At 45.8% G+C, this 24,253-nt stretch overlaps 1 protein-coding gene across 11 annotated transcripts in view; it reads right to left on the reverse strand.

Annotated features, from left to right (window-relative positions):
• The window catches only part of LOC110990919 (uncharacterized), a 64,710-nt gene that overhangs the window by 22,469 nt on the left and 17,988 nt on the right, over positions 1–24,253 (reverse strand). For 6 of the 11 annotated variants that reach the window (XR_015424904.1, XR_015424902.1, XR_015424900.1 and 3 more), the window contains exons 4-5: positions 23,019–23,206; positions 4,554–4,646 (exon numbers count right to left, since the gene is read on the reverse strand). Coding sequence is in view for 5 of the 11 variants with exons in the window: in XM_087134993.1 (XP_086991119.1) it covers positions 4,554–4,646; positions 23,096–23,206 (204 nt within the window). In the remaining 6 variants the exon portion in view is untranslated. The remainder of the gene's footprint in view (positions 1–4,553; positions 4,647–23,018; positions 23,207–24,253) is intronic. The other 5 variants (XM_087134993.1, XM_087134994.1, XM_087134991.1 and 2 more) reach the window with 2 other exon arrangements.

Genomic DNA, 24,253 nt, shown 5'->3' on the forward strand with positions numbered 1-24,253 from the left:
CCATCTGGTTATAGTATCTCTGGTTGCAGCTCGGGTGATGAAAAGCTGCTGTGGTGATGAAAAGCTGCGAAGTTGTACCTCTGAGTTTTTTGGTTTTTGGCCAAGTACCATTTAAGAGTCCCCAATGGGCACAATGGTTTGTCATTGGGAGTCCCAGTGTGTTTGGTAAAGTCTGGCACACAAATGTCAGGAGGATGGAAGGAAGCTGATGGGTTCTCGGTGAGAAACCCAAGCGTTGGGATGAGACGAACACCATGGGGTTCCCATCGGATGTGGCCATCTGAGATAGACAGTGCCTTCGGTTTACTGCTGGGCCGTGATGTAGTAACTGCCAGCAGGAATGCCAGTTTCACCGACAAGTTAATCAACGATACGTCACTGAGAGGCCCAAAGGGAGGACCAGCAAGCAGTTGGAGGACAGCTGACAAGTCCCATGAAGGAGTTAGTCTCTTAGTCGGGGGACACTCCAGAAACATCCCCGAAAGTAGATGTTAAAGAGCAGTATAATCGGACACAGTCAAACTATCAGGGAAGCCATCGTGTATAGCCACAATGGCTGACCGGTAGTTACAGATAGTTGAAACCTGGAGATCTGATTTGAACAGGTGAATGAAGAAGTTAGCTATAGGGCCTAGAGGTCACAGAAACTTCGGTCGGAGACAAACATCGCTCTGAACACCATAAGGTAAAATGTCGTAATCTGGAGTAACAGATGTCGCATGTAGACTGACGTCGACTCTTCGAGGCCATTTCGGCAGCTTCATCAGAAAGTCCTGCTGATCTGAAGGACTTTTGACAATAGCCAAAAAGTCAGGTGTAGTGACGTCGGATGAGGGTGAAGCACGCCCCACTTTGGCTGATGTAGCAGATCCGGTCTGTCGGGAAGGATCACCGGTACCCGGACAAGAAGTCTTGTCAGACAAGGGAACCATGGCTGGCGTGACCAAAAGGGGTGATGAGAAGGACGCGGCAGCATCCCCTTTCAATCTTGGAGAGAACCGCTGGTATTAGGGATATTGAAGGGAAAGCATAGGCCAACATCCCTTCCCAATTGATTTTAAGTGCATTCATTGCCAAGGCTTGTGGGTCGTAAAATCTGGTGCAGAACACTGGCAGTTGGGTGTTCTCCGCTGAGGCGAAAAGATCGATGTTCGGTTTTTCTACTTCGGCGAAGATCTGTTCGACACTGGTGTGCAATGTCTACTCTGTGGGACGTTCTTTTCCCCGAGAGAAAGCATCTGTTATGGAATTGTCGATACCAGGAATATGAGTCCCCTGGAGTGGATGCCATAATCCTGGGCCCAAAGGAATATCTGTCTCATCAGGAGGCATAGGCAGGGAGAATGTGTGCCGCCCTGGCGGTTGATGTTTGACACCACTGTGGAGTTGTCCGAGCGGACGAGGACTCGTTTGCCTATGATGCTTGACTGGAAAGCTTTCAGTGCACTGAATACCACCTGAAGTTCCAGTATATTGATGTGACTCCCTTGGAGCTGGAGGTCCCATGTTCCCAATGCTTGAAGCAGCGGTAGAGAGGCTCCCCAGCCTAGATGAGAAGCATCTGATGTTATGGTTATTTCTGGGTTCATCTTGGGGAAGGGAACCCCGAGAGAGAGGTGCTCCTTCACTAACCACAACTGATGATGAGGGCGGATGAAGTCTGATATGGGGACCTGGAGATTGATTGAGTCCATTTGGGCCTGTAGAGCACTAAGACATGTAGTTGTAGCGGGCACACGTACAGCCTGCAGAGGGGAATGAGGTCCACCATGCTGGCCATCAAGCCCAGGAGATGGAGCCAGGCACGGGCCGGAGCAGACTGCTTGGTAGAAAAGACTTTCACACGGTCAAGAAGATTGTCGATGCATTCGGTTGTTGGTGAGATTATGCCTCATTGAAGGTCGATAGATGCCCCTAGATACGTCAGGTATTGCGTTGGGGTGAGATTCCACTTCTCGTGGTTGATGATGAAGCCCAGCCAATTAATGTATTAAGGCAGGTAGAAACCTCTGCTTCATTGAACGATCTGCCAGTCGTCCATGTACTGGAACAGCATGACGTCCCGCTTTTGAAGGAGAGCAGCAACGATCTTTGCAACCCTTGAGAATACCCTCGGTGAAGTGGAGAGGCCGAAGGGGGGGGGGCCATGAATTTGAAGAGGTTCCCATTGTATAGGAAGTGAAGGTATTCCTAGCTTTTGGGGTGAATCGGAATGTGGAGGTAGGCATCTTTCAAGTCTATGGAAGAGGCCCTGCATAGAACCTGTAGAGATTGGGTGACCGTCCTAAGGGTCTCCGTGCGGAATTTCTTCGGGCGGATGAAGCGGTTCAGAGGTTTGAGGTTGATAATAGGACGCAAGCTGTTGAGTTCTTTTCTTCAGAGTGAGGAAGAACGTTGAGATGAAGCCCTTGTTTGCTTGAAATTTGGGAACTAGGAGGACAGCACGTTTCCAAAGGAGAGAGTGTATCTCGGACTCCAGTGCCTGTCGTTTATTTTTGTCGGTAGGAATTGAAGTCAGACGGAGGATAGGTACAGACAGAGGGGTACTCATGAATTTACGGGCGTATCCGTAACAAATGGTTGTGAGCACCCAGCTGTCCAATGTGACTTTCTCCCAAGACCCTGCAAAGAGTTGAAGACGCCTGCTGACGGGTCTGAGATCGGCAGGCAGAGGCAAATCTAAATAGTCAACGACGCCCACCCCCAGGAGGTAAGGGGTACTGCGGCTCGGTAGTTCTTCCTTTGAAGCTCCTCTAGGGTGGCTTGGTAGGTCAAGAGGAGGATGGATGGCCATGATTCGTCTGGTGACTGGGTTGACGAAAGGGCGAAAGGAACCACAACTCTGCTGACTTGGGGGTCTGAAGGGTCGAGCCCGGTGATTATCGCGACAAGATTGGAATTTGAATTTAAGTATTGTGTCAATACGTTTAACTTCAGACTCCATCATCTCCATGAACTTCCCTGCGAAAAGGTCTTTACCACAAAGAGGAAGATCCTGAAGTCTTGACTTGACTCCCTCAAAGGGAATGTTCATGGCGTCTAAAGCGTTGGATCTACGTGCAGAAGCGGCTAGAACGGAGATCCGAACAAACTGCTCCAAGATAGAGTTGATGTTCTCATCGAGCGCTCGAAGTGCGACAGCTGCCAGGTCAGGAGTAACTGGTGAATCTTCGTTACACACTAAGGTCAAATACTCAAAGAGGAGTGTCATAAACGTGGTGCAGCAAAGGCCATGCCATGAGGCTTCGTCGAGTTTAGCAAGAGCAGACCAGACGAAACACTTGTCCTTGTCTTTAAATGGAGAGGAACATCTTCATGTCTTCTTGGGTGGCCAGGGGCCAGAGCAGGAGGTGAGCTGTAGCCTGCGCCAGAACCTGGATAAATCAAAGGGGCAAACCATCATATGAAGATTGGATCGTCGATGAACACAGGTTCGGGTTGCGGATCCGGATGCGGATGTGGATGCCGATCCCGGTCACGTTGTGCCGGCAAAGGGTCCGGATCTGGCTGGCTATTGTCTCTGCAGGTAACACATCGGGGGGCAGTGTTGTGTTGTCCCGTGGATCGTCAGCATCTTTGTCACAGCTGGGTGCCCCAGTTGAAAGGGTGTCTGAAGACAATGGCACCAGGGGTGATGCAGCCGGTGTAGCTAGCATTGGCGACGTGGGGCTGCTCTGGTGCGTAGACTTGTGAGCCACGCTGATGTCAGGTGTTGCCCACGGTCACTTGTTGTCGACCCGCGTCACCTGTTCCAAAATGCTTAGGGACTGGGATGCAGAAGTGTTGCGCCCAGGCCCAGCAAGCGGGGGGAATCTCAACCCCAAGTGCAGTGCCACTCTGCACTATCGTTGACAACGATGCTTCAGTGTTACGTTGGGGAACTGAGCATATGGATATCGCATGCACTGCAGCTCAATTCCTTGAAGCGTGGCGTGGGCTAACCCTGAACTGTCAGTCTAAGAGGAATGTGGGGTCGCAAAATTCTTCCTCGCGAACCCCAACAAACCCAGGGCCGCCCCGTTGACCCTATGTATCGCTTGGTAGTAACAGCGTAGAGTCAATGATCTACAAAGTGCACACACACGAAAAGAGAAAATATACCACCAAAACAAGAAAGTATACACAAAAACTCAGAAATGTAGAATGTACCTTTATTACAATATGTTAAGGTTTGATCAGAATGTCACAAAGGTGTGAAGCGAAACGGAAACTTGATAAACTCGAAAATGTCAAAAAGACACGTCCGTTTAGAATCACGCAAAGGAAAAGAAGGACAAACATGGCGGTCATTCTGCTATGCGTTATGCGACTTGAGGGTAAACTACGGTTGATCAGAAGATTTAGCGAATTGAATCAGACGCAAAGGAATTTGCATATTTAGCGACTGTTTGGGGTAGGTTGAAAGCAGAAGACTTTCAGGCTCAAGACGTTGGATTCATCTAGTAATCCACCTGAGTATATTTCAGCATTTGTCTTGAATTACAAAAGGATTTCACAGAAAGGAATAGCTAGGTATTCTTTTGTTTGAGGACAAATACATGCAAATGACTTACTTGTGTTCCCATCCATTCATTTCTCCAGCAAACTCCTATTGACAGGAAAATCATAACACACTCTTCAGGATGCCACAGAGGATAGCAGCTGGCCTACATGGAATAAAAAACAATAAAACAGAAAATAAGAAAATATAAAGCGAGATCTCAATGCCACAGGGTGCTATACTATCTGCACATTTGGTTCAGTTGTAAATGATCATGAGGTCATTGGGCAATATTGATGATGTCATAGAATTTCGGCTGCCTATCATGTAGTTGGTACCATTTTTGGTGAAAACAGCATATCTTGTAAGTGGGAAGACCAATCTTTCCACATTCACCCAACACTTTGAATTAGCATTTGACTTTGTAATAGGATTTCCATAAAAGGGGGGTTGCTTAGCAGCACGTGTGGGCAGGTTGGTAGCAGAACTTATTATTAGTATTATTTATTTCTGGTAATGACACCAAGGATTTTTCAAAAGCACCCTGGGTGCTCACAAGCCTAAATAAACCTGTAGAGAGGAGACAATGAGAAGCAGTTACAGTTTTAGAGGTGGAAGAAAAACCTTAGAGAAATATGCTGGTTAAAAACCACAGAATCAGGTAGGGACTGAAAACCCAATCCACATATGGACAGGGCCGGGATTCGAACCCGGACAGCAGGTGGAATGCGAGGAAGGAGCCACAACGCCAACCTGACTCCCCAGGTGTAAGTAATGATAAGTCATGATTCTTGTATTATGCCCGCTACCTTGCGCATCAGTTGTGATGAATATGTGCACTATATATATCCACTATTATTATATATCCACTATTATTATATATATTATTTTTGAAAGAGAGGAAGCCCAAAACCCTTGCTGAACTTACTAACGTTGCTGACCACTACTTGGAGGCTCATGATTGGTCAAGGAAGAAAACAGATACGGTAAGACCGAAAACATACCTGCCTAAGAACCAATCAAACCGCCTGGCAAGAATTACAGTCAGAGTATTCCTTCAGGTTCACATGAAAGTTCTCACTTAAATCAGAGATGTTATGAGTGTGGAAAGATGGGTCATATTGCTCAGAATTGTAAGTCTTCTCAGGTGTCGAAGCACAGCAAGCCCAAGCCAGCAGCAGGTCTGAAGAGTAACACCACAGAGAAAGTCGAGACCACCAAACCACAGACAGGAGCGGCTTGTATTGAGGGCGACTCAAGTTCAGACAGGGAGGTTGAAGCCGACAAGTCAGCCCACCAAGACAGCCCGGCCTTTCCCTCAGTCAGTGCTGCTTGCACCATCGAACCATCGATGCCAGTCCGAAAGGGGGTTGTCGGACACCAACCGGTGATGGTTCTACGAGACACAGGATGCAGTAGTTATTGTCCGGCGAAACATAGTGAATGACCGTCAGCTGACGGGACGCATCCAGCCATGTATCTTGTTAGACGGCACAGTTCGTCGGGTCCCAGTGGCAAGTATAAGGGTGGACACTCCATTCCTTAGTGGGGAAGTGGAAGCCTTGTGTATGGACAATCCCTTGTATGATTTGATAATTGGTAATGTTGCAGGTGCAAGGGACCCACAGACACCGGATGAGATGTGGCACCCTTCAAGACAAGAGGTGGAGACAGGAGAGCCAGTGGAGACTCCATCTGTTGAGGAACCTGGTGGGGCAGTGGAGACCCGCAGCATGAAGGAGAAGAAAGAGAAACCCCTCAAACCGCTACTGGTAGTAGAATCTGATGGCAAGTCAGTCTCACGGGAGGAGATCAAGGAAGCACAACTGCAAGATCCAACTCTAGTAAAACTTTGGAAACATGTTGACAATCAAGAACCAAGAATGACTGGTAAGGGAAATAGTTCCAAATTTGTCGTGGCCAAAGGTCTTCTATATAGGGAGTTTCAGTCCCCCAAGATTGACCGAGGTAAAGTCATCAAACAGTTGATTGTCCCTCAAGAGTTCAGAGGACAAGTGTTGAAATTAGCACATGATTCTCCCCTCTCTGGCCATTTAGGAGTCAAGAAGATGACTGATAAACTGTGTATGAGCTTTTATTGGCCAGGTGTGTCTAGTGACGTGCAGAGGTATTGTCGATCCTGCGACATCTGCCAGAGGACGGTATCCAAGGGAAAAGTTGGAAAGGTCTCTGTGGGAGACATGCCGCTGATAGACACCCCCTTCAAGCGGATTGCGGTTGATCTAGTTGGCCCGATTCATCCCATCACTGACCGAGGTAATCGATATATTCTGGTCATTGTCGATTATGCAACCAGGTACCCTGAAGCAGTTGCTCTTCCAAGTATTCAGGCAGAAAGGGTGGCTGAGGCATTACTTGAGGTGTATTCCAGGCTAGGTGTCCCACAAGAGGTGCTCACTGACATGGGGACACAATTTACTTCCGAAGTTATGAGAGAGGTTAGCCGGTTACTTACCATCAAACAGCTCACAACATCACCGTACCACCCAATCTGTAATGGGTTAGTGGAACGGTTTAATGCCACCTTAAAGAAAATGCTGAGAAGAATGTGTTCGGAACGGCCTAAGGATTGGGACAGATTTCTACCAGCTCTGTTATTTGCTTACCGTGAGGCTCCACAAGAGAGTCTTGGGTTCTCCCCCTTTGAATTGATGTTTGGAAGACCAGTTCGAGGACCACTCTCCATCCTGCAAGAAATTTGGTCAGGGGAAGATGTGGACGAAGAGGTAAAGAATACTTACCAGTATGTTGTTGACCTCCGAGACAGGTTAGAGTCTACCTGTGAGTTGGCGAGAGATGAGCTGGTCAAGAATTCCAGACGGTACAAGAAGTACTACAATGCCAAAGCCAGAGATCGATGATTCAAAGGAGGAGACAAGGTGCTGATCCTGAGACCAACCGACAACAATAAATTGTTGATGCAGTGGGCAGGCCCGTACAAAGTGGTGCGTCAGGTGGCCAAGCATGACTATGCAGTTCAGGTTGGAGACCGGGATCGTACCTACCATGCCAACCTTCTGAAGTTGTACGTTGACCGAGTTCAAGGTGGTGATGTCACTCCTCCAGAAGCATTGACTTTGGCAGCAGTTGGGTTGATTGTAGAGGATCCAGATGAAGAAGATGGGTTTGATCAAGTTGTCCTTCCACCAGTCGAAGCTAAAGAAAGCTTAAAAGATGTCAACATTGGGGACGACTTCAGTGACTGCCAGAAGACTGAGGTTGTTGAAATTCTCCAGCAGTATGAGCAGGTTCTAACAGATATGCCTGGTAAGACAAGTCTCGTGGAACATACAATTCATCTAACTACAGACACACCCATCAGATCAAAACCATACCCCACCCCCCAAGCGACCCGTGAGGTAATCAAGAAGGAAATAGACTCAATGTTAAGATTAGGGGTCATTGAGCAATCCGAGTCGCCATATGCCTCTCCCATAGTACTTGTAAGAAAACCTGATGGATCAAACAGATTTTGCATTGATTTTAGGAAGATCAACAACATTACTGTATTTGATCCCGAACCTATTCCCAATGCAGATGACCTGATGACAAGACTGGGTAAGTTCTTCACAAAACTTGATCTATCCAAAGGTTACTGGCAGATACCGATCGCAGAGGGTGACAAGAAGAAGACGGCGTTTGTGACAGCTGAAGGGTTGTACCAGTTCCGAGTGTTATCATTTGGTATGGTCAACGCTCCGGCCCTCTTCTCGAGGATGATGAGGAAGTTACTGCATGGAATGGAGAATGTCATTAACTATATTGATGATATTTTGATCTACACAGGTACATGGGACGAACATATGTGTGCTCTGGAGAAGGTACTGCATAGGTTGCACGAATCAGGACTGACAGCACGACCTTCAAAGTGCTATGTAGCTTGTAAATCTCTTGATTTTCTAGGCCACGTAGTAGGAGATGGGGTGACGAAGCCGAGACCAGGTAAGATTGAACAAATAATCCAGGCAGCAAGGCCAGTGGCCAAGAAAGAGGTCAGGTCATTCATAGGGCTGTTGAGTTACTATAGGAAATTTGTGCCCAACTTTGCTGTTCTTGCCGCGCCGTTGACAGACCTGACTAAGAAAGGTGCTCCGAACACTGTGCAGTGGGGAGCTTCGCAGGAACAAGCTTTTAGGACGCTGAAAGCGCGACTGGAATCACAACCGATCTTGAATCTTCCCGATCCGGAGAAACCGTATATCTTAGCCACAGACGCCTCAGATGTAGGAATAGGGGCGGTGCTCATGCAAGAGCATGAAGGCGTGAACCATCCGATCAGCTATGCCAGCCGAAAGTTGCTGCCACGTGAACGTGCATACTCAACCATCGAATGAGAATGTCTGGCGCTAGTCTGGGCGATTGCCAAATTTCACACATATTTGTATGGCAAAGAATTTATCCTGGAGACGGATCACTACCCACTGTCATACTTAACCAGAGCCAAGGTCAACAACAACAGAGTGATGAGGTGGGCCCTGAGCTTGCAACCATATAGATTTCTTGTTAGAGCAGTTAAAGGCTCACACAATGTTGGCCCAGATTTTCTAAGTAGATGTACCCTGTAAGATAATGAATACAGCGTCTACAAATTGACTGATTTCTAGAGAAGATGATAAATTGAGTGCATCATCTTAACTGGGGAGTTATTGTCACAAAGTGTTGGAAAGTCAAATCAATTTATTGGACCTCTCTCTTACAGTTGCTTTTTCTTGACTTAATTATTCCCTCCCCCATTCTAGAATGATTTAGCCCTGAGTGTGGCCTGGTGTACCATCTTTTGACATGATAATGGTTATATGCTAATTAAGACAAGGCCCAGTAGTCTTGCTTGAATTCCTAGGTGTGGTGTAATTTGTGTGTAGTGAAGTCACTACAGCATTTGCCTTCAAAGGGTGTAGTCACTGTACTCCTGTGTGGAGTGGTACTGTGTGTACCTTGGGCATGGCCCATAGTGTAAAGCCAGTTCAAGCCAGAAACTGTAAGTTTAGTATATCTTCTTATTAAGTTTAAGTTTGCAAAGCTTTAATGATAAAGGATTATATACATGTAATAAGAAAATGGTTTTGGAGAAGCATTTGTGAAATTTGTGTGCCAAAAAATTCACAGAGAACTTAAGTCAGTTCTTAATAAGTCTTCAAAGGAAATTTCATTGTCTTTAGCTTTGAAGTGCAGAAAAAGTGCACAGTTTCTTATTATAAAACTGCAGGGATTGATTTTACCATAAAATTTATGCAACCTTTTTTGAAGGGCATTTTCCCTGTGGGGAAATACATGTTGTCGGAGGTCCGAGTACGTAGTTGGGGAACCTGACCACTACTACTTGTCTAATCCTGTGTGGATGGAGCAGACTCCGACCCATTAGTCTATAACTCCTGTGTGGAAAGCTGTTGAGGCAACAGGACACTGATTCCAGTTAATCACCCCAGGCTTCAGAGATTCCGGCTGTGTTCTGTGTGGCGGAATCCACTCCAGGCCGCTGGTTCCAAATGTGATTACCAGGCTGCCTAAAACCTACCTGCCGAGTTGTGTTGAGCTGAGCGGAGGTTGCTTCTGGAACACCTGCACAAGCTGGACTAAGCTGGACCTACCTGGACTGTACCCGTGGCAACGGCACACACTCATGAACTGTAGTAAAACTCGGACTGAGTTCTCCCACCCTCAACTGAGCGAGGGCAGGGCTAAATATGGTGAAGTTATAATGCACACGGTGCAGTTCATAGTTGACTAAAATCAGAGCGTAATTTTTCCTGAATTTTTGTACATACAATTTTGGATATTTTCTTTTACGTTTTGGATTAAATGGTCAACAAATATTCACGCAGTTAATGCTAATCGAATGTTCTGCCTTTTATCCTTTGTCTGTTTATTGCATTCCTCATCACTGCCGTCCTCTGTGGGAAAAACAGACCCATGATGTGACAGTCTACACTTTGCCCTCCGAGCAGGAAAGGAGCACCATGCACTCCGCTTTGTTAACTCCCAACTGTCTCTCCACACCAACAATCATGGGAACAGATTTCTAAGATACGAATAAGATGTTTCAAAAACCCGCCAAAGAGGTCTATGGCACAGGAGAGTAAAACCAAAAGTTGTGGATGCATACGAACAAAAGAACAACCCTTCCCGATGTATCGTCACAATTTATGAGACCTATATCAAACATCGACCGATGTCTGACAAGTGCTCGCCTGCATTTTACCTCCGGCCACTAGCAAATCCAACTAATGATGTGTGGTACTCCTGTCAACTGAAGGGACAGTATGAGTTGGCGGAGGTACATGTATACAGCCTCTCTTAAGTTTTGCATGAATTCAAATGCCAGTTAATATGTGAACAGGGGTATGGTTGAGACCTTATGTTGAATATATTTGACGTACGTTTAGCATCAACCTTATGTTTGTCATCATAAAATTTATTAGAGCCGTTTCCACACTTAATAGTGGATTAACTTTTTCATTTTTGCTTTCTGGGATCCTTAATTTTTTCTTAAGTATTAATGTATTTTTTAATATCCCAGGTTGTATCAAAGCTGTATAAGGAGGCTGGTTTTCAAGGCTTTTATTCAAACCACTCACTTTGAGCGTCTGTAGCATCTCGCCTCTATAACAAGGGCTTCGATGAGCAGCTCGTCACCAAGACAACAAGCCACAGGTCAAATGCCATAAGAGCATACAAGAGAACCAGCGAGGACGAGAAGCAAGCTGTCAGCGTGGCTCTGTACGGAGAGTTACAGCAGGGTGAAGAACTCGTCCATACAGGAAAGAGACAGTGTACTGAGAAAGCGAAAACCACCGTGGAGAGCGCTAGAGACTGTCAACATAGCTTTTAATCATTAGAATATTCTTTGAGAATAAAATTAATAAGAATGCTGGTAACACAACAACCTGCTTATACGAAAATCTTGTTATAACTGGTCTGTTTAGATTTCGTGAAGTTGATCTTGTTATAAAATGACCTTGTTATAAGTGTGTTCAACAATATAAAGTCAATTTGTTTTCACCACGTGAAGTTATAATAAGTATTAAAATTGGAAATCGTGTTTCTTTATTTTCAATTTAGATTCAGTGTTTAAGAATGTACAGTTTTACTGTACATTCTTAAAAAGAATGTACACTTTAGGGTAAATTCTTAAGAATAATCTACACTTTAATTAATAGAGTGACGTCACAGGGGTGATTTAATTAAAAGGAACTGCCACTATCCCTATACGCAGTGAAACTGTCGCTGAAGGTGTAGCCGACGCTCAGGAACTTCAGTCAAATTTTGCCATTGTCGAGCCCACAACCAGTGAACATCTTGCCCCGAATGTTGTCATTGGACGTTCATTCGTAGACCCCCACATGAAGGACACTGGCATTCCCATACGACTTATGAACACATCATCAGAGAAATGCTTAAACTTAAAGCAGGTATGATATTAGCATTTTTGTGCGTAGCTGATCGTGTAGAAATGCTTGCAGAACAAGAGAACAGTGAGACTGACCATGTATGTCATGTTATAAACATCTGCTGGTTGCATGCGTGCAAACCTCCACTGGTTTCTCCCCTGCAGGCCACTGTTTCAAACCCCAGCGATGAATGCACAAAATGGCCATAAAATCTTCAAGGACTGTACGAGACGAGTTGTGAAATCTCCTCCCCCATCAACAACAGTTGCGTGATCTGCTGTCAAAGCATGAGAACACCTTTGCTAGGTTTCCTAAGGATTTGCGAAGAACATCGGTGGTGAAGTACACCATCGATACTGGTGACGCCCGTCCAATACGTCAGCTTCCTCATTGTACCCCTTAAGCTTTTCGGGGGAGGAAGAGAAAGTTCTAGAAACTCAGCTCAAGGCAGGAGTTATTCAAGAATCAACCCCTCCCTGGGCATTGCCAATGGTTTTTGTATGGAAGAAGGACAGCACCACCCGACTATGTGTCGACTTCCGTAAACTAAACGACGTTACGCGCCGTGATGTGTAACCGTTGCCATGGTTGATGACTGCTTGGACTGCCTCAGTGGTGCTGAATTTTTCAGTACTCTTGACCTTCAGTCAGGTTAGTGGCAGATCAAAGTTAAGGAGGACTGACCCAAAACTGCGTTCACCACTCGCAATGGCTTGTACGACTACGTAACAATGTCGTTCAGACTATGCAATGCACCAAGTACATTCGAACGTTGCATGGAACTTGTGCTAAAAGGGCGGGAATGGAAAACATTGCTTATTTATCTGGATGATGTCATAGTCCTGTGATCTTCATTTGAAGAACACATAGAGTGACTTGCTGCAATGACTTCGAAATGCTGGGCTAAAGCTAAATCCCAGTAAATGTGAACTTTTCCGTGAAGAAGTTCTATTCCTGGGACATGTCATTACCTAAGATGGCGTAAAACCAGACCCTCACAAAGTCTCTGCGCTGGCCCGTGCCCAAAAACATAGCCAATGTTTGCTCTTTCCTTGGACTATGTTCCTACTATCATTAGTTTGAGAAATGTGCCATCATAGCAAGCCCTACAAACCGTCGTTAGAGGCCAGACAGACATTTAAGTGGACCCATGATTACCAAACTGCTTATGAGATGTTGAAGTCCGCGCTAACTGGAGACGAAGTAATGTCATATCCAAACAACAATGGACTTTTTATTATTGACACTGATGCTTCCAAACTGGGATCGGAGCAACCCTGACACAACTCCAGTGGAGCGATCAAAGGCAAAGGGAGGAAGAATGCCTGATTCTGTTTGCCAGCCACTCCTTGAGCAATATTAGCACAAAGATGCTGGTGTACCACTTCTCGGACGTAGGTTTCTTATTTGCACAGATCACAGTGCCCTGATATGGATCATGTCCTTCAAGGATCCAGTCGACCAAATGGCTCGATGGCTGGAGATACTGACACAATTTGACTTCAGAATTGAACACTGTGCTGGGAAGAAACACGGCAACGCAGATGCTCTCTCAAGAGTGCCGTGTGACCATGATGATTGCCCTTGCTACGACGGGAGGACCATTCTCACCGAACTACTGTGGGGCAGCTGCAACAAGTGTGTTGCCAAAAATGAACAGTGGTCCAGTTTTAATAAAGTCGATGATGTCATTCCCCTATCGGCCAGGTGACTCAATGCTGTCTCCAATGAAAACCAGTCCATTCGTACTGCCTGCAACACCAAACTTGTCACCAACAGCAACACAAGCGACTCTCATGATAACCCTGTGAACCAAGAACTCTCACGAGATGATGCACCTAGACAAGTAGCTCAAAGTAAGTTCACTTGTCAAACCCCTGCCCCTAAACTTCCAGCTACTGTATTAGCAAAGGTTTGGGCCTTTCCCATTGAGACAGTTCTCACATTGTTGGCAACAGCGGTAACACTCCTTCTTCTTGTTTGTCACCTAGGCAATTGTATTCGGCGCACATGCAATACAGTAGCTGGCGACCAGAGGGAAAGAATCTCTGACGTTTGTTTCACAAACGCACAGGATGGAGAAACCCCGGGTGCGCCATTGCACCAATTGCCTCTCAATGGAAGCAACAACTTGGTGGACTAAACATATTATCTAAGGACCCCCCAAAAAGTTTCAAAGATGAACATCAGAATGAACAGGAAACAACAGTTTGAACTGCAACATGCCTGACGCCCCTAACGAAGACGCCACTGCCAGTTACAAAGCCGGGCCACAAATTGCAGAACATTCCCAGTTAGCCTCAGAACCCTACAGCCAAAACAGTGACTTGTTCAATGTGCATATCATCGACGTGCACGGCGACGCCGCTTCCAGTGCTGGCCAGCAACATGCCACATCTTGGGTGAGCAGTTACACCACTGATGACATCGCAAAAATACAGAGAAATTATTCTGACATTCGAGTTGTATTGGAATGGTTTGACCAATCCAACGAATGACCACACAGAGACATAGCCACTCACCAAAGTCCTGCAACAAGAAAACTCTGATTGCTGTGGCAACAGCTCGTCCTCCATTATGGTGTCCTCCATAAGAGATAGGAAACTATTGATAAATGTCAGTCATATTTGCAACTTGTTGTACCCAAACAGCTGCAACAAACTGTAATGCAAGCAACGCATGATGCCTTGTCCTCAACTCATCTCGGCCTTAAGAAAACTGTGTAGAAGACAAAACAAAAATTCTACTGGTATCGTTTGAAGGAGACTGTACGTGACTAAATAAGAAAACGTGCAAAATGTGGCACTAGGAAGCGGCTGCAGCAAACCCTGAGAGCCCCCCTAAAAGACTACTAATGGACAGAGGGGTTACTGATATCCTCAGTCAGTAATCAAGGCAATGAGTCCATCCTACTTGTTTTTGACCAATTTTCCAAATGAATGGAGGCATATGCCATCTCCGACCAAAAAGCAGAGACAGTAGCACACAAAACTGTATACAAATTTATCTCAAAATTTGGCACTCCCCTCGACCTTCATTCCGACCAAGGCAGAACTTATGAGTCTTACCTCTTTTGTTCTGTTTGTGAACTTTTGGGCATTCACAGGACACAGAATTCACCACATTATCCATTAGCCAATGGACTAGCTGAAAGGTTTAACCACGTTCTTGTGAACATGATTTCAGCGTATGTTGATAATAATCAACAGAACTGGGACATTCACCTCCCCTTACTGACTTCAGCATATAGAAGTTGTCAGCATGAGACTACCGGGTATTCTCCTAACATACTTATGCTGGGTCATGAAACCTGTGCCTCAATCGAACTTGTGTTTGGTGGCCCGGCCACAGACACTGACCAACCGGGAAATGAGTGTGAATATATTGTTGCACTTAAAGAGCAAATTACCAAGGTGCATCAGATAGTCCGCGAACACCTTGATTCGACGAGCGAATGCCAAAAATGCGATTATGACAAAAAAATTGCTCAGACAAACTACGCAGTGAGTGAACTTGTGTACTGTTTGGACAGTACCAAAACACCGGGATTGTCCCCTAAACTTAACAAGGCGAAATGGAAAGGACAATGTATCATTCAGTGCAAACTGAGTGATTTACTGTTTGCAGTCCGTTGGAATCAGAGTGGAAAAACAACTGTGCTACACCACGACGACCTCAAGCACTATCATAGTGACAAGGTTTGTGAGTGGATGAAACCCATGAAGGAGAACTTGAAAACGGAGTCCACCCTGACAGCTGCCTTAACTCAACCTCAAGCCACCTACAGACACAATGTAAGTGTGCCCCCTACCAGCTCCAGAGGCTCAGTGCGCACAGATGTGGAAAATGCCCCCCCCCGCCACTGGCACCACTAAGAAACACGACCCACTCACTCGGAAGAGTTGTCGTACTAAGCAAGTACCAGCCAAACATGCCAACTTCGAATTCATTTAGCACTGACTGACTCTTTTTCACGGCTTGACTGATAAGTTGTTTCCAAATTAACTTTGCATGAAGTAGCTGGACGTGGTTGGCCACCTTTTGAAGTTACGGCTTACCTTGTGCCAGGCAACCCCCCTTACGCCACCCAAGAGCACGCTTAATTCCAAGCCGCCCCCGTGTGGGTCACTGCCAAAGAGCTCCGATACTGCCGCCGCATCATCACACCAACCGCCATGCCGAAAAATGCCAGGTTTTAGACGAAAATGGTGAAAACCGCCCAGGCTCAAAGCCAACACCTGTGTCCAAGGACTGGCGAGATAATGGAGGACCTCAAAAACACTGTACTTCAGCAGAGTGATGCTATCCCCCAGTACAGGAGAGACACTGCCCAGGCCTTAGCAAACACAGTGAAACAGTAAAAGACAGCTAGCCTGCATTCATAAATGTTGGGACTTTTTGGCTATACATTATCCACAACAACGTTGCGTCTTTAACTTGTGCTTAAACAACTTTATTTTCTATTTATTCTGTTCGCTTTTACACCATTTAGTTTGTAGTTGTATCTTTTTGTAGTTTAGACTTAAAAGAAAAAAATGACAGTTGGCCATCACCGTCATCATGAACTCTATGAACTCCAGCAATGTCACTGGCAATGACGAACTCTGTCTATCTTCTCGATGGATCTCAATACACTTGAATTGTGATTCTTGAACTGGACTTTTGAACTCTTTTTCTCAGTGTAATCACATTACTAAACACTTCCCTTGCCCACATACAAAGAGGATATTGTATAAACAGAAGGGGGGATAGTGTTGCGCATCTCTGAATTACTGTTATTCATTCTATGTTGCACTTATGCCTAAGAGTTTTCTTCATCACTATAGCATCATTGTGTATAAAGCTGTTGGATGCAGTCGAGCCTTATCTCACACATAGTCTTGCTGCATGACTACCAGGGTTGTGCATCGCATTTGACCCTTGCAACCATACATGAATATGCATAGAATGATTGACCTGCCCTGGGTGTTGCCTGCTTGCACATGACGTTGCGTCATTTCACATTACGTATGCTGTATTTGCACACAGTCTGCTTAGAGACAGAAGCAGGGCAATCCTCATTGGTTATTCCTCTAAAGAGTTACATGTATATTCATGATACAAGAAACCTAAATTCTCTATAAAAGGCGAGGATTTCCTAACTCTTGCCGACTTGCTTCCTGGCCTGACCACTCGTGTTGTGCGACACTGACCATGAACTGTTGAGCGCTCTGATACATGTTATGGGCAACAGTTTTCTGTGGTTCGAGATAGTAGCCCTATGCTGGTCCGGCACACATAGCTGTGTGGCTGGCGGAGCCTTAGTGGCCCACTCCTGCTATGGTCCATCCGTCTGATAGAGTCTTCCACCCTGTGGTCAGTTGTTACACTTCACGTGTGTGCCTAGCCTGGTAAAAAATACAGACAGTCCGATACTCTTAAACCTTAGTTGCAATAATGTACGCTTCTGTGAATCAACGGATGCCACTCTTGCTACTTATTCAATACCTGAAGACTGATCATAGTGCTTCATTACAGTTTCTACACACTGAGATGATTCACTAACCCTTTTAATGGCCGCCTAGGACACTTTACCCTGAAATCCAATGCACTGCTCCAGGCACCATTTCTTGTCAGTGTCATCACCCGCAAGTGAGGTTATATCAGGAACGAATACGTTGGGAGGTAGGCATCTGGTTTTTAGTCAGGAACCCAATGATTGGGATGAGACGAACCCTGTGCGGCTCCCAGCGGGTGTGACCAATGGCAATCCATAGGGCATGCTGCTTGCTACCTCGTCTCAATGTAACAACCGCGAGGTGGAACGCCAGCTTGATGCTGAGATGGAGGTCAGGCGCATCAGTCAGCAGTTCGAAGGGGGTACCTGCAAGACCCCAGAAGCGTGGAGTGGAGAAAGAGAGGCTACCCATCTGAACAGCGACGCGTCCGTCGCCACAGTCACATCCAGACCTGGAGGAAAGAAAGAAAGGCCTACCGACAGATGTTCAGTGACGGTCAACCAATGAAGGTGAATGTGTATGTTGGACGGAAGAGAGACCAAGGTAGTAATTGGGTCGCTCTTGGAATGATACTGAGATAGGAGATGTAGTTGAAGTGGCCACATCTGCTGTCAATACAATGGGACGAGATCGACCAGGCGGGCCATTAACCGAGGAGACAGAGCCAGGCTAACACCGGAGGAGCCTCGGCCAATAGAAATGGAGGATGCACTAATGCAGGTTGAGGATGCACTCTGGCGTTGAAGGTGCAATGACTTTGCGGAGGTTGAGAACCGCTCAGAGGTTGGTTGGTCTCTGTGATGGGGTGAGGGCCGACGTGTCGTAGTTGATGAGAAACCCGCGGTGTATCGTGACATCAAGGGTGAGAGAAGTGGAGGCTTGTGCCTCATCGGGGGGAATGGCAGATGATCAACCAGTCGTCTAGATATTGAAATATGAGAACGTCACGCTGTCCCAGGTGAGCGGCGAGCGTCTTGGCAACCTGAGTGAAACCCTTGGAGAAGTGGAGAGGGCGAAAGGAAGAACCTGAAACTTGTAGGTTTTGGCCACAATATTCGAAATGAAGGCACTTGCGGTCCTGCTTGTATATTGGGATATGAAGAAATGCATCCCATCAATCAAGTTGATTATTGGTCCCGGTTCTTTCTTGGGTGTCAGGAAGAATGACGAAAGGAAGCCGGTGGATGGCCAACTTGGGTGTACCGGCATGATGGCTCGTTTGAACAGTAACACTGAAATCTCCTCCGCCAGAGCCAGACGCCTGGAATTGTATGGAGGGGGAGTAGAAGAAAGACCATCTCAGACGGTGGGGAGCTCGTGAATTCGAGGGTGCAGCCATGGGCAGTGGTGGTGAGGACCCAGCTGTCTGCAGTGATTTCCCGCCAGAACCCAATGAAATTGCCCAAATGGCCGCCGACAGGATTGGGATCGGCGGCCGTCAAACGTGAAGGACAGAAGTCCCTGGTGCCGCCCCTGAAGGGACCTGCAGCCGGCGGGTAGTGGCTGGAACCTTCTAGGAGCAGTCGGGGGCGGAGACTGAGGGGGTCTGATGACCAAGTTGCTGACCAAAACGGACAACTAAAGGAATGGCGTGAAGACGGGGGTAGGCCTGTCTGCTGTCTCGGTGGCGGTGGTAGCAGCCGTCATGGCAGAGCCACAAGTGCACAAAGTGAAATTTTCTTGGCAGTCTTCATACGCTTGACTTCTGACTCTGACAAAGAAGATGTTTTGGCCTTGTGTTATTAGTCTTCACTGGTGCGGGGGAGCCGAAAGCCTAGGTGGATGAGGATGAAGCCAGGTGGGGATGTCCTGAATCGTCAGTCGTATCCTAGGAGGAGCGTCCTGGGTCAGGATCGGTGGCCTCATGCCCAGAGTCCATCGGCAGACTGGAGGTCATAGTAGAGCTGCAGATGGGGTGTGGCGGACAAAAGCCCTGGCAGCTTAGCAGTCCAAAAAGGCTAGCATCTTCCGATGCAACTTGAGGCTGGGTGCAGTGTTGTACTGCAGTTTTGTGTATACTATGATCGGCCCTCCCAATAAAGGGACAGAATTCCGACAACGAAGTTCAGGACATACTTTGATTTGCCCTCCCAATAAAGGGGCAGAATTCTGACAACGAAGTTTTGTGTACACTATGATCTGCTCTCCCAACAAGAGGGCAGAATTCCGACAACGAAGTTTAGTGAGTAGTATGATCCACTCTCCAAATAAGGGGGCAGAATTCCGACAACAAAGTTCGGTACATACTTTGATATGCCCTCCCAATAAAGGGGCAGAATTCTGACAACGAAGGTTTGTGTATACTATGATCGGCCCTCCCAATAAGGGGCAGAATTCCGACAACGAAGTTACTGTACTTTGATCCTTCATTTACGTACCCAATGTATTTGGCAACGTCAGTGCCATCTACGTCCGTAAGAAAATATAGTCCAGCTTTAACTTCATGATCAATGACCTATGAGATTCATTAAGGATTTGTGAACGATTTAAGTCAGAATAAGAACACAGGCAGTTAAGCATCAATATTCAGTTTCATTTTATATTTCATGTGAAACACCTTCTATGGCATAGTGTTATTCATACCCTTGCAAGGCGGCTTTCATGCATGCGTGCTGAGTAAGTTGTAGCCCACACAAACGACTCCATACTTTAAAGATTTAACATAACATGGGCGTTTGAGTACCAATTTAAGAGGTAAAAGAAGCAGATTTCACTAGAAAATGCTGAGAATAGATCAATCTTTACAGACAATTCAATATTTGTTTTACTGCATTTGGCACATCCTTTGACCCCCCCATAAAAAAGCTTGGAAATAAATTTGTTTTTACCAATTGAGTTGCCAGTGTCCAGTTATTTTCCTTGAGTGATTGTGTCCAGTCATGGTTCTAGTGTTCATTTATCTGTGAAATCCTGGAACACAGTCTGCCTTGTAGTCCATGAGGGTATGATATCTTCTGAAGCATGGTACAGGACACATTGGCTTATTACATTCAATACAAATGTATTCAGTCTGATGACGTCGGACTGCCTGATTGGAGCAGACCACACAGTCTGGTTTGAATGGACGTCCTGTTGAAGTGACATCGCGATTGATGGCGAGGAAGTGTCGTTCTGTGAGTCGATTTGGTGCATCCATGGATCTCCTTCCTGCTCTGCCACAATGTCTGACATGTCCCTCGAGAAGTCCATTGATGATGGCAAACCGGAACTTTTCGGGCCGTTGTCTATTGCCAAGATGGAGGGCTTAATTTCCAGATGATCCAGCAATTGACACAGCTCACTTTGAGATGGTAAACGAATACCTTCTTCCAGCACTTCAATGTCTTGTGGATATTCAAGCAATACCACATACCCTGGTCTGCATGATCCACTCCTCCCATGTACTTGGTGTAGCATTCGATAACTACAGGCTTATCCACCTTGCGTGGATTGTTTTGGCCTCATGCATGAACATTTTCTGGAATGTTGTCACATTGTGCACAGTTGAGACTACATTTACCTGTTGTTTGTCAAACCAGCCTTTCCATCGCGAACAGAAAAATGGGGGTCACTGGCTTTCAAGTTTGGCTTTTTTTATTTCATCAGGTGTTCCGACACGGTTGGTCCAGAGGATTCCACATGCCCGTCCCATGGTTGCTGAGGTCATGAAACAGGGTAGGGGATGTAAACAAATTGTCCATGTAAACATGGTGGCCCCTATCGTACACAGGCAGACACAGAGTTGTGACAATATCATGATACAAGCCCACCTCAGTTTGGTTATTCCACTTGTCTTGATAAAGTTCTGATTTCCACACGTATCCTGTTTTTGCCTCAGCCAAGTTCCAACAGTTCAATCCCCATTTGTCGGGCTTGTTCGGCTCGCACACTTTCATAGCAGTTTGCCCTTTGAAAGGGATTACTGTTTTATCTACGGATAGTTCTCGATCCAGGTAATAGGCTGTCTGCCATCGATCTACTAGTAAGTCCATAATTTCCTTGATCTTTCCCCACCTGTCATGATTTTCATCTGCAGGTCTAATGAGTTGGGCATTGCCGGTGCAGTGAAGGAAGGTCAGTATCAGATAAAATCTATCACGTGACATGATAGGCATGATGACGGGGGCTTCCAATGTCCACTCAGTGGTCCAGTAAACTTTATAGTTGGAACAGTGATCAATACCCAAACAACAGCATGATGGTTGGAAAAGCCTTCATTTCATTGGCCGGAACGTCTTTCCATTTCCTGAATCTTGACTGTTGGTTGAGATTGTCCGTGCCTCCTTTTCTTTCTATAGTCGTGGCAGCATATCGGTTTGTTTCACGAACCAACAGATCAACGACATCCCCATCAAAAAATGAGAAAAAATCCCATATTCAGTGGGTTCCTCGTCGCCATCAAATAACAGCTGACCATTCTGATGGTTGAAATTTACCAGCCAGTCGTCTTGGTACGCCCTCCGAAAGGCCCTCTTCCCACGCAACATCATCACCGGCCCTGGCCGCCTGGTGCCGATTTTCACCAGGGCCGATGACAAAATCCGACCCATTAGCATTACTGCTGTCGTTTCCTCCGGTCCTGTCCATGCCATTATTACAGGTACATGTACCTTCACTGACTTCATCGTCATCAGAACCGCTCAGAAAAGGCTCTTCAAAGTCGGAATCTCCGGAGTCAGAGTCTCCAAAAATCTCCCGAAATACTTTGTTAACATTCATTGTACACAACTATTGTTTCAGCGGTTGTCAGCGCATGGACTTTGATCGGTAAATTATGGGAAACTTTCTAAGAAGAGTCAGCTTCTTTACGACAAAATATTGTTGTCCACGTATACTACTATCTAAAAGTACCCGGATGAGGAGTCAGAGGTCTATATATTTGTAGAATTCAATGACTGAACATGCATAACACATGCGGGTGACTGTAGTTGCCCACAGCATGCAGGGAATTTTTGCGCTGGCTTGAGTCGCCGATGGCGCGCAAAGAGTTAATGTATTTTCAGAGAAAATTCTACCACTTTGTCAATTTCACCATTGCATATTATAGGATACGAAACAGAGGTCGACTACAAAGTCAAGCGCATTTGCTTCTTGCCTTTAGTGATCACATTGCAGCCCATAGATGGGGTCTATTGTGTCCCTTTTCAATGGGGTTACCAGCCATACATGTATGGTGTCTGTTTATTGCCACCGGGCTCATGAACGAAGCTGTGCTTGATCATAGAGGGATTTCACATTAGCGTTGTCTGCGCATATCCGCATCGAAACCGAGGCTCTCTGTGTTGAACTTCGTCGCACACACCGGCGGAGTCGACACAGTACATGCAGTATCCGGTTCGTATGTTTGATGCCACTTCAGTTTAAACCATGCCTACTTCACATGCAGATACGCGACCATCGCAGGTACGTCAATTCCTGCTAAAAGTATTGTATTGGGATCCCTAAATGGAATAGAAATCACATGCTGCAATATTCAAGTTTTCTCATCGCTTATTTTTATTCATTCCACATTAGCATAAAGTTTAAAACAGGTGGCTCATTTGAGGGTTAATTAAAGGAAATGCATTTATATGTATGCATATATATACAGGGCCCTGATGAGTAATGATAAAAAGCTAGTGGTACAGTAATAATCTCAAACATTAGACTCACCTATCCTTGGTTCAATACAAGCAGACATTCAGATCAGGTCAGGTCAGTATTTACAGAGAACTATTTTCCGTGCATACCATCAAACAGACAAGCCTCTTCCCCTCCTGTGATGAACATGGCCAAGAGAGATGAGGTCCTCTCAGGTGACACCACTGATGACAAGGACACCAAGAGGATACACATGAGATCTGGAAGTAAATGAAAGTAAAACTCTCTGTAAGTTTCACTATTTTATCAAGGGCCTTTTAGGGATTTAAAAGCACCCTCAATGTACATATGCCAATTATGTTAGGATATACAGTCGGCTCTCGTCAATACAAAGGCCCCAGGACTTACTGAATTGTTTTGTATTATCCAGAACCTCATATTAAGAGAAGAGTATTTTCCCACTCGTATGTGTCATTTGTCGATCGTACCACTGTTGAAGGGTGATGAATGTGCTTTCAAAACAGTTTGAACATGTTCTTTGTGAAAGTGTAAGGTACAGAATAGAACAAACAAAGACTTGTAATAAAATGTCTTAATTGAGAAGAACAAAGCATAAAATTAATAAAATGCATCAATAGGGAAAGTGGACTCATCACCAATCACTGTCAAAGAATTGTAACCTGTATGATGTACTCATATATTAAGGTACGTTAACATTTCAACTGGTGACCACTAAAAAGGTGCAATTTTATACATGTACAAAATGAAGGAAACCAGTGAATTTTTTGTAGACAACAGAGGGCATAGGTCGGGGCCTGCTCATTATATTTTTGCTAGAAATGAAGGTTTCTTTTTTTTTAACTTCCGGGATTTAGAACCTACCCAGGTTACCAATATATTTGCACCACACCTGCGGAGATGGGTAGGTGAGGTCACACTACTGTAAGTACATAAGGAATAATCCAAAGACATTATGAGTACAAGGACTATCAACTTTAAAAGGGGGGTAACCCCTGACTCCTCAAAGGTGGTCGCTTACGTATGATGACAGTTGCTTGTAGGGGTGTGGGATTTCCAGCATCAGACGGCCAGTCCATGAGAGTGGTCCCCCTGAAACACATCACTGAGGTAAACAGAGGTGAATGTTGATGGGGATTTCCAGCATGCTGCTTTGCAACATATAATAGCAATCCCCTTAAAATAAGCCCAGGAGGACACAGTTTAGGATGCTGTGGGCACATTATAACATTTGCATTGCTAGTCCGGGGTGGTAGGCCAATCTTCGCTGGCAACCTTAATCGTGGAAA

Source organism: Acanthaster planci, linkage group LG03, assembly GCF_054643075.1.
Source record: "Acanthaster planci isolate LZ-2023a linkage group LG03, COTS_SCS, whole genome shotgun sequence".
In the NCBI taxonomy this organism is placed as follows: domain Eukaryota; kingdom Metazoa; phylum Echinodermata; class Asteroidea; order Valvatida; family Acanthasteridae; genus Acanthaster; species Acanthaster planci.